Source organism: Nicotiana sylvestris, chromosome 7, assembly GCF_000393655.2.
Source record: "Nicotiana sylvestris chromosome 7, ASM39365v2, whole genome shotgun sequence".
Classification (NCBI taxonomy): Eukaryota; Viridiplantae; Streptophyta; class Magnoliopsida; order Solanales; family Solanaceae; genus Nicotiana; species Nicotiana sylvestris.
In genome coordinates, this window is record NC_091063.1 from 148,295,114 (window position 1) to 148,306,226 (window position 11,113).

The following is an 11,113-nucleotide window of genomic DNA, read 5'->3' on the forward strand; positions in this document are numbered from 1 at the left end:
CATTATCCTGGAGGGTCCTGAGAATTTAAAACTAAATCCCATTATTCTGGAGGGTCCTGAAAATTTAAAAAGTAAATCCCATTATCCAGGAGGGTCCTGAATATGTGAAATTAAATCCCATTATCCAGGAGGGTCCTGTGAATTTAAAAACTAAATCCCATTATCCAGAAGGGTCCTGAGATTTTAAAACTAAATCCCATTATCCAGGAGGGTTCTGAAAATTTAAAAACTAAATCTCATTATCCAGGAGGGTCCTGAAAATTTAAAATTAAATCCAATTATCCAGGAGGGTCTTGAAAATTTTAAATAAAATCCCATTATCCAGGAGGGTCGTGAAAATTTAAAACTAAATCTCATTATCCAGGAGGGTCCTGAAAACTTTAAATTAAATCTCATTATCTAGGAGGGTCATGAGAATTTAAAACTAAATCTCATTATTCAGGAGGGTGCTGAGAATTTAAAACTAAATCGCCATATCCAGGAGGGTCCTGAAAATTTAAAAACTAAATCCCATTATCCAGGAGTGTCCTGAAAATTTAAAAACTAAATCCCATTATCCAGGAGGGTCCTGAAAATTTTAAATTAAATTCCATTATCCAGGAAGGTTCAGAAAATTTAAAAACTAAATCTCATTATTTATGAGGGTCCTGAAAATTTTAAATTAAATACCATAATCCATGAGGGTCCTTAGAATTTAAAACTAAATTCTATTATCCAAGAGGGTCCTAAATGTTTAAAAATAAAATCCCATTATCCAGGAGGGTCCTGAGAATTTAAAACTAAATCCCATTATCCAGGAGGGTCATGAAAATTCAAAAAATAAATCCCATTATCTAGGAGGGTCCAGAAAATTTAAAAACTAAATCTCATTATCCAAGAGGGTCCTGAAAATTTTAAATTAAATCCCATTATCCAGGAGGGTTCTGAGAATTTAAAACTAAATCCCATTATTCTGGAGGATCCTGAAAATTTAAAAACTAAATCCCATTATCCAAGAGGGTCCTGAAAATTTGAAATTAAATCTCATTATCCAGGAGGGTCCTGAGAATTTAAAAACTAAATCCCATTATCCAGGAGGGTCCTGAGAATTTAAAACTAAATCCCATTATCCAGGAGGGTTCTGAAAATTTAAAAACTAAATCCCATTATCCAGGTGGGTCCTGAAAATTTAAAATTTAATCCCATTATCCAGGAGAGTCTTGAAAATTTTAAATTAAATCCCATTATCCAGGAGGGTCGTGAGAATTTAAAACTAAATCTCATTATCCAGGAGGGCCCTGAAAACTTTAAATTAAATCTCATTATCTAGGAGGGTCCTGAGAATTTAAAACTAAATCCCATTATCCAGGAGTGTCCTGAAAATTTAAAAACTAAATCCCATTATCCAGGAGGGTCCTGAAAATTTTAAATTAAATTCCATTATCCAGGAAGGTTCAGAAAATTTAAAAACTAAATCTCATTATTTATGAGGGTCCTGAAAATTTTAAATTAAATACCATAATCCATGAGGGTCCTTAGAATTTAAAACTAAATTCTATTATCCAAGAGGGTCCTAAATGTTTAAAAACAAAATCCCATTATCCAGGAGGGTCCTGAGAATTTAAAACTAAATCCCATTATCCAGGAGGGTCATGAAAATTCAAAAAATAAATCCCATTATCTAGGAGGGTCCAGAAAATTTAAAAACTAAATCTCATTATCCAAGAGGGTCCTGAAAATTTTAAATTAAATCCCATTATCCAGGAGGGTTCTGAGAATTTAAAACTAAATCCCATTATTCTGGAGGATCCTGAAAATTTAAAAACTAAATCCCATTATCCAAGAGGGTCCTGAAAATTTGAAATTAAATCTCATTATCCAGGAGGGTCCTGAGAATTTAAAAACTAAATCCCATTATCCAGGAGGGTCCTGAGAATTTAAAACTAAATCCCATTATCCAGGAGGGTTCTGAAAATTTAAAAACTAAATCCCATTATCCAGGTGGGTCCTGAAAATTTAAAATTTAATCCCATTATCCAGGAGAGTCTTGAAAATTTTAAATTAAATCCCATTATCCAGGAGGGTCGTGAGAATTTAAAACTAAATCTCATTATCCAGGAGGGCCCTGAAAACTTTAAATTAAATCTCATTATCTAGGAGGGTCCTGAGAATTTAAAACTAAATCCCATTATCCAGGAGGGTGCTGAGAATTTAAAACTAAATCCCAATATCGAGGAGGGTCCTGAAAATTTAAAAACTAAATCCCATTATCCAGGAGGGTTCAGAAAATTTAAAAACTAAATCCCATTATCTAGGAGGGTCCTGAAAATTTTAAATTAAATTCCATTATCCAGGAGGGTCCTTAGAATTTAAAACTAAATTCTATTATCCAAGAGGGTCCTAAATGTTTAAAAACAAAATCCCATTATCCAGGAGGGTCCTGAGAATTTAAAACTAAATCCCATTATCCAGGAGGGTCCTGAAAATTCAAAAAATAAATCCCATTATCTAGGAGGGTCCAGAAAATTTAAAAACTAAATCTCTTTATCCAGGAGGGTCCTGAAAATTTTAAATTAAATCACATTATCCAGGAGGGTCCTTAGAATTTAAAACTTAATCCCATTATCCAAGAGGGTCTTAAAAATTTAAAAACTAAATCTCATTATCCATGAGGGTTCTGAAAATTTTAAATTAAATCCCATTATCCAGGAGGTTTCTGAAAATTCAAAAACTAAATCCCATTATCTAGGAGGGTCCTAAAAATTTAAAAACTAAATCCCATTATCAGGAGGGTCCTAAAATATTTAAAATAAAATCCTTGTATCCAGGAGGGTCCTGAGAATTTAAAACTAAATCTCATTATCTAGGAGGGTCTTGAAAATTTAAAAACTAAATCCCATTATTGAGGAGGATCCTGAAAATTTTAAATTAAATCCCATTATCAAGGAGGGTCCTGAAAATTTAAAACTAAATCCCATTATCCAGGAGGCTCCTGAAAATTTAAAAACTAAATCTCATTATCCAGGAGGGTCCTGAGAATTTTAAAAACTAAATCCCATTACCCAAGAGGGTCTTGAAAATTTTAAATTAAATCCCATTATCGAGGAGAGTCCTGAGAATTTAAAAACTAAATCTCATTATCCAGGAAGGTCCTGAGAATTTTAAAAACTAAATCCCGTTATCCAGGAGGGTCCTGAGAATTTAAAAACGAAATCTCATTATCTAGGAGGGTCCTGAAAATTCAAAAACTAAATCCCATTATCTAGGAGGATCCTGAAAATTTAAAGCTAAATACCATTATCCAGGAGGGTCTTGACAATTTTAAAAACTAAATCCCACTACCCAGGAGAGTCTTGAAAATTTTAAATTAAATCCCATTATCCAGGAGGGTTCTGAAAATTCAAAAACTAACTCTCATTATCCAGGAAGGTCCTGAAAATTTAAAAACTAAATCCCATTATCTAGGATGGTCCTTAAAATTTAAAAACTAAATCCCATTATCCAGGAGGGTCCTGAAAATTTTAAATTAAATCCCATTATCCAGGAAGGTTCAGAAAATTTAAAAACTAAATCCCATTATCTAGGAGGGTCCTGAAAATTTTAAATTAAATTCCATTATCCAGGAGGGTCCTTAGAATTTAAAACTAAATCCTATTATCCAAGAGGGTCCTAAATGTTTAAAAACAAAATCCCATTATCCAGGAGGGTCCTGAGAATTTAAAACTAAATCCCATGATCCAGGAGGGTGTTGAGAATTTAAAACTAAATCCCAATATCCAAGAGACTCCTAAAAATTTAAAAACTAAATCCCATTATACAGGAGAGTCCTGATAATTTTAAATTAAATCTCATTATCCATGAGGGTCCTGAGAATTTAAAACTAAATCCCGTTATCAAGGAGGGTCCTGAAAATTTAAAAACTAAATCCCATTACCCAGGAGGGTCTTGAAAATTTTAAATTAAATCTCATTATCTAAGAGGGTCCTGAGAATTCAAAAACTAAATCTTATTATCCTGGAGGGTCCTGAAAATTTAAAAACTAAATCCCATTATCCAGGAGGGTCTTGAGAATTTTAAAAACTAAATCCCATTATCCTGGAGGGTCCTGAAAATTTAAAATTAAATCATATTATCCAAGAGGGTCTTGAGAATTCAAAAACTAAATCTTATTATCTAGGAGGGTCATGAGAATTTTAAAAACTAAATTCTATTATTCAGGAGGGTCCTAAAAATTTTAAAAACTAAATCCCAATATCCAGGAGGTTCCTGAAAATTTTAAATTAAATCCCATTAACCAGGAGGGTCCTGAGAATTTAAAACTAAATCTCATTATTCATGAGGGTCCTGAGAATTTAAAACTAAATCCCATTATCCAGGAGGGTTCTGAAAATTTAAAAACTAAATCCCATTATCCAGGAGGGTCCTGAGAATTTTAAAAACTAAATCACATTATCTAGGAGGATCCTGAACATTTTAAATTAAATCCCATTATCCAGGAGGGTCCTGAAAATTTAAAAACTAAATCTCATTATCTAGGAGGGTCCTGAGAATTTAAAACTAAATTCCATTATCCAGGAGGGCCCTTAAAATTTAAAACTAAATACCATTATCCAAGAGGGTCCTAAAAATTTAAAAACTAAATCTCATTATCCAGGAGGGTCCTGAAAATTTTAAATTAAATCTCATTATTCAGGAGGGTTCTGAAAATTCAAAAACTAAATCTCATTATCTAGGAGGGTCCTGAAAATTTACACACTAAATCCCATTATCCAGGAGGGTCCTGAAAATTTTGAATTAATTCCCATTATCTAGGAGGGTTCTGAGATTTTAAAACTAAATCCCATTATCCAGGAGGGTCCTGAAAATTTATTAACTAAATCCCATTATCCAGGAGGGTCCTGAAAATTTTAAATTAAATTCCATTATCCAGAAGGGTCCTGAAAATTTTAAAACTAAATATCATTATCCAGGAGGGTCCTGAAAATTTAAAAACTAAATCCCATTATCCAGGAGGGTCCTAAATTTTTTAAATTAAATCCCATTATCCAGGAGAGTCCTTAGAATTTAAAACTAAATCCCATTTTCCAGGAGGGTCCTGGAAATTTAAAAACTAAATCCCATTATCCAAGAGGGTCCTGAAAATTTTAAAAACTAAATCCCATTACCTAGGAGGGTCTTGAAAATTTTAAATTAAATCCCATTATCTAGGAGGGTCCTGAGAATTTTAAAACTAAATCTCATTATCCAGGAGGGTCCTGAGAATTTTGAAAACTAAATCCCATTATTCAGGAGGTTCCTGAGAATTTTAAAAACTAAATCCCATTATCAAGGTGGGTCTTGAAAATTTTAAATTAAATCCCATTATCCAGGAGGGTCCTAAGAATTTAAAAACTAAATCCCATTATCTAGGAGGGTCCTGAGAATTTAAAACTAAATCCCATTATCCAGGAGGGTCCTGAAAATTTAAAAACTAAATCCTATTATCAAGGAGGGTCCTGAAAATTTTAAATTAAATCCCATTATCCAGGAGGGTGCTGAGAATTTAAAACTAAATCTCATTATCTAGGAGGGTCATGAAAATTTAAAAACTAAATCCCATTATCTAGGAGGGTCCTGAAAATTTAAAAACTAAATCCCATTATTCAGGAGGGTCCTGAAAATTTTAAATTAAATCCCATTATCCAAGAGAGTCCTGAAAATTTAAAAACTAAATCCCATTATTCAATAGGGTCCTAATAATTTTAAAAACTAAATCCCATTATCCAGGAGGGTCCTAAAAATTTTAAATTAAATCTCATTATCCAGGAGGGTCTTGAGAATTTAAAACTAAATCCCATTATCTAGGAGGGTCCTAAAAATTTAAAAATTAAATCTTATTATCCAAGAGGGTCTTGAAAATTTTAAATTAAATCCCATTATCCAGGAGGGTCCTAAGAATTTATAACTAAATCTCATTTTCCAGGAGGGTCCTGAAAATTTAAAAACTAAATCCCATTATCTAGGAGGGTCATGAGAATTTTAAAAACTAAATCCCATTATCCAGAAGGGTCTTGAAAATTTTAAATTAAATCCTATTATCCAGGAGGATCCTGAGAATTTAAAAACTAAATCTCATTATCCAAGAGGGTCCTGAGAATTTTAAAAACTAAATCCCATTATCCAAGAGGGTCCTGAGAATTTTAAAAACTAAATCCCATTGTCCATGAGGGTTTTGAAAATTTTAAATTAAATCCCATTATCCAGGAGGGTCCTGAAAATTTTAAATTATATCCCATTATCCAGGAGGGTCCTGAGAACTGAGAACGAACTTACATGAGCCATGCTCTCATCTTTGAGGATTCTGAATAGAATTTCTTGCTCCCTGAACCATGCTTTTCCATGGGAGGTCCCTGTGGATTTAAAAATTTTCTTGCCCCTGTTTCAGAAAAATAAAATCTTGTTAGTTTGAAAACGTGGTGGTTAGTTTGTGGCATCCTTACTGAGTGTCTGCTTCCGCCACTGCCATGCTTCATTCTGATTAGTTGCTTCGGGCTAGCAAGAAGTTGTTTGACCTTTTGATTAGAACTGGACCACAAAACCTCTGCATGACCTGAATCTCTCACACTCACTTGTTGCATTGTGTTTTCATTTTGAAAGTTGTTGAATCCTTGTATTTCTTCAAAATTCATGATTCACTTGATTGCCTGAACCTCAGTTATCACCATACAACTTATTCTAAATCAAGTCAATTGTGATGTGCCTGGCTGAACTCCGCTTTGTGCAATTTAGAAGCTGGTAGTAGGCTTTGAAATCCTTTCTTGCTTGTTCAACAAGGGTTGACTCAAAAGAGACCCATAAAGATAGACTCAAAGAGCAAAGTGAAATGATTTTTGACAAAAGGAACAAAGGAAAATTTTGAGCACAGATGACTATATGAAGAAGAATGAGAAAAGAAGACTTATCTGAGGGAAGCAGCCAGCTCCAATGATCATGACATGCATTTCGGATTGATCAACCTAATCCGTCCAGCCAATCATATTTTCAGTTCATGTCCTGTCTTCATACTTTAAAACCAGGCTTTTACTGATCCAATTTCTCTGTAAAGTCATGAGCCTCATTCGACTTGTAGCGTCCCGAAGGGTTTTCACCTACAAGCCTCTCTTATTTGTTCATCTCTCAACTCACCATCGCCTTATGGTGCCTGCGAGGGTTTTCACCAATAAGACTCTCTCATTTTAAATTTTCTCTCAGCTCACCATCGCCTTACGGTGCCCGTGAGGGTTTTCACCAATAAGACTCTCTCATTTTAAATTTTCTCTCTTGCGCCCGTGAAAAAAGTGTTACCCATGATGTAAATCATACCTCTATATCGCTTGACCTGGCATCCTCAAAGATTGATCGGAAGGTCTTTCTTTGGACCGTAATGTAGGATTTTGGACAGGGTTAGAAAGAAAGGGTGGCATGAAGGCTCAAACTAACTTAAGATGAGAAGGGGTCAAAATTACAACTTTTGGAATCAGATCTTTTCAAAACCAAAACTTCTGCCCCAGTTTCTTTGGGTCCGGAGAGTTTTAATTTTTATTTTGATGGGACCGAACCGTGAGGCTGCCTACGTATCCTTAAAAGGAATCAGGTCGAACGGAGTTAAAAAAGAAAGTTGTTTGTTTTTGTTTCCCTTTTTCTTTTTTTCTTTTTTTTTGTTTTTCTTCTTTCCTTTTTTCTTTTCTTTTCCTCCTTTTCTTCCTATTTTTTTTCTTTTCTTTTTCCTTTTTTTTCATTCTTCTTATTTTCACTCATTCATCATCATTTTTTTTCATTCTCTACTTCTACTACTGATTCCAAAAGAGGGGTATGAAAGAAAATAAATAAAGTTCAAAAAGGGTAACAAAAGATGAAAGTGTCTGGGTAGCGGAACAAAATGACTTCGTCATTTCAACTTTGATATGCCAAGTACAAAATACAACTGAAGGTAAGCAAAAATATTATACATAGTACCTCTTAACTGCATCAGAATTGATAGCCATATCTACACATTTACCTTCTATATCTGTTAAATACAAAGAGCCATTGGGCAACACTCTTGTCACAATGAATGGCCCCTGCCAGTTTGGGACGAACTTGCCTTTGGCTTCCACCTGACAAGGTAGGATACGTTTCAATACCGACTGGCCCACTTCGAATTTCCGAGGATGTACCTTTTTGTTGTATGCTCTTGCCATTCTTTTCTAATACAATTGACCATGACATACTGCAGCCATTTGTTTCTCGTCAATCAAACTCAACTGCTCGAGCCAGGTTTTGACCCATTCATCATCATCAATTTTGGCTTCCGCGACGATCTGAAGGGATGAAATCTCAACTTCTGCAGGTATAACTGCCTCAGTTCCATATACCAGTGAATAAGGAGTTGCACCTACTGAAGTGCGGACAGTAGTGCGATAACCCAGTAAGGCAAAATGCAACTTTTCATGCCATTGTCTAGAACCTTGCACCATCTTACGAAGTATCTTTTTTATGTTCTTGTTAGCAGCCTCAACAACTCCATTTGCCTTGGGGCGATACGGGGTGGAGTTCCGATGCATGATCTTAAACTGTTCGCATACCTCTTTCATCAAATGACTATTGAGATTATCAACATTGTCTGTGATGATCACCTTGGGAATTCCGAACCGACAAATGATATTTGAATGAACAAAATCCACCACTACCTTCTTGGTCACAGACTTGAAAGTTACAGCTTCGACCCACTTGGTAAAGTAATCCATGGCCACCAGAATAAACCTATGCCCGTTTGACGCTGCCGGCTCAATTGGTCCAATAACATCCATGCCCCAAGCAACAAAGGCCAAGGTGCAGACATTGTGTGTAACTCAGATGGGGGAGAATGAATCAAATCACCATGTACCTGGCATTGATGACACTTGTGAACAAAACTGATACAATCTCGTTCCATGGTGAGCCAATAATAACCTACTCGAAGTATCTTCTTTGCCAAGACATACCCGTTCATATGCGGCCCACAAACTCCAGAATGCACTTCGGCCATGATAGTTGAAGCTTCTTTAGCATCTATGCACCTCAGTAGTCCTAAATCCGGAGTCCTCTTGTACAAGATTCCTCCACTCAAGAAAAATCCACTAGCCAAACGTCGAATGGTTCTCTTTTGGTCACTTGTAGCATGTACTGGATATAACCCCGACCTGATGTATTCCTTTGATATCGTGGAACCAAGGTTCGCCATCGATTTCCTCTTCCACCACGTTACAGTAAGCATGTTGATCATGAACTTGGATATGCACGGGGTCGACATAAGCCTTGTCCGGATGATGTAACATTGACGCCAGAGTATCCAAGGCATCAGCAATCTCATTATGAATCCTAAGAAATGTCTAAATTCAACCGACCTGAATTGTTGACAAAGATCATGCAGGCACTGTCGGTACGGTATGAGCTTCAAATCTCGAGTCTCCCATTCTCCTTGAATATGGTGAACCAACAAATCTGAATCTTCCAGAACAAGTATTTCCTGGACTCCCAGTTCTATAGCTAACCTCAAACCCAGAATGCATGCTTCGTGCTCAGCCATGTTGTTGGTGCAATAAAATCTAAGCTGGGCTATTACAGGGTAGTGTTGCCCTGTTTCAGAGATAAGTACAACCCCTATTCCGACCCCTTTCATATTAGCAGCTCCATCAAAGGAGAGTTTCCAACCTGGCTTTTCATCATGGTCAACCTCGTCAACACACATAACCTCTTCATTAGGAAAATAAGTCTTCAGTGGCTCATAGTCATTATCCACCGGATTCTCGTCCAAGTGGTCGGCCAAGCCTTGGGCTTTCATCGCGGTCCGAGTCACATAGATGATGTCAAACTCTGTAAGTAAAATCTGCCACTTTGCCCCAGTCTTCCCATGGGCATAGGCTTCTGAAAGATATACTTTAGAGGATCCATACGGGAAATGAGGTAAGTAGTGTAGGATGACAGATAATGCTTCAACTTTTGTGCCACCCAAGTTAGGGCGCAATATTTCCTCTCAAGCAGAGTGTACTTAACCTCATAGGGAGTTAACTTCTTACTGAGATAATAGATTGCTTGCTCCTTCTTTCCCGTGATGTCATGTTGACCCAATATACAGCCAAAAGAATTATCCAAGACTGTCAAATAGAGAATTAAAGGTCTTCCAGGCTCTGGTGGGACCAGCACAGGTGAATTCGATAGGTACATCTTAATCTTATCAAATGCTTCTTGACATTCATCAGTCCACTTGACCGCAACATTCTTCTTCAGCAGCTTAAAGATGGGTTCACAGGTTGTCGTGAGCTGAGCAATGAACCTGCTGATGTAATTTAACCTTCCAAACAAACTCATCACCTCTGTTTTGTTCTTTGGCGGTGGTAACTCTTGAATGGCTTTGATCTTCGACGGGTCTAACTCAATACCGCGTCGACTGACCACGAATCCTAGCAGTTTCCCAGATGGGACACCAAATGCACATTTTGCTAGATTGAGCTTGAGGTTGTACCTGCGGAGCCTTTGGAAAAACTTCCTCAGGTCCTTGACATGGTCAGACTGCTTCTTTGACTTTATGATCACATCATCTACATAAACCTCGGTCTCCCTATGTATTATGTCATGAAATATGGTGGTCATCGCCCTCATGTAAGTTGCCCCAGCATTCTTCAAACCAAATGGCATTACCCGATAACAGTATGTTCCCCATGGCGTAATGAATGTTGTCTTTTCTGCATCTTCCTCATCCATCAAGATCTGGTGATATCCCGCTTAACAGTCCACAAAAGACCCAATCTTATGCTTGGCACAATTATCGATCAGAATGTGAATGTTCGGCAATGGAAAATCATCCTTTGGGCTTGCTTTGTTAAGATCACGGTAATCAACACAGACCCTGGTCTTACCATCCTTCTTTGGTACTGACACAACATTGGCTAACCAACTGGGATTGCAATAAGCTGCTTTGTGATTTCTTCTTTGATCTTCACACTCATATCAGTCTTGAACTTTCGCAACTTTTGCTTGACAGGAGGGAATGCTGGATCAGTTGGCAATTTATGAACTATCAGATCAGTGCTCAGGCCCGACATATCATCATATGACCTTGCAGAGACATCTTTGTACTAAAACAATGTTTTGATTA

General features: G+C 36.4%; 1 protein-coding gene across 1 annotated transcript; it reads right to left on the bottom strand.

The window, feature by feature from the left end:
• Positions 1 to 6,243: 6,243 nt before the first annotated feature.
• On the bottom strand, positions 6,244 to 10,653 carry LOC138873931 (uncharacterized). Its single transcript, XM_070152422.1, has 7 exons — positions 10,330 to 10,653; positions 10,092 to 10,248; positions 9,452 to 9,894; positions 9,143 to 9,347; positions 8,208 to 8,371; positions 7,954 to 8,093; positions 6,244 to 6,394 (listed from the first exon to the last, which is right to left on the bottom strand). Exons 1-7 carry the CDS (start codon positions 10,651 to 10,653, stop codon positions 6,244 to 6,246), a joined length of 1,584 nt encoding a protein of 527 aa, XP_070008523.1.
• Between the last annotated feature and the right edge of the window lie 460 nt (positions 10,654 to 11,113).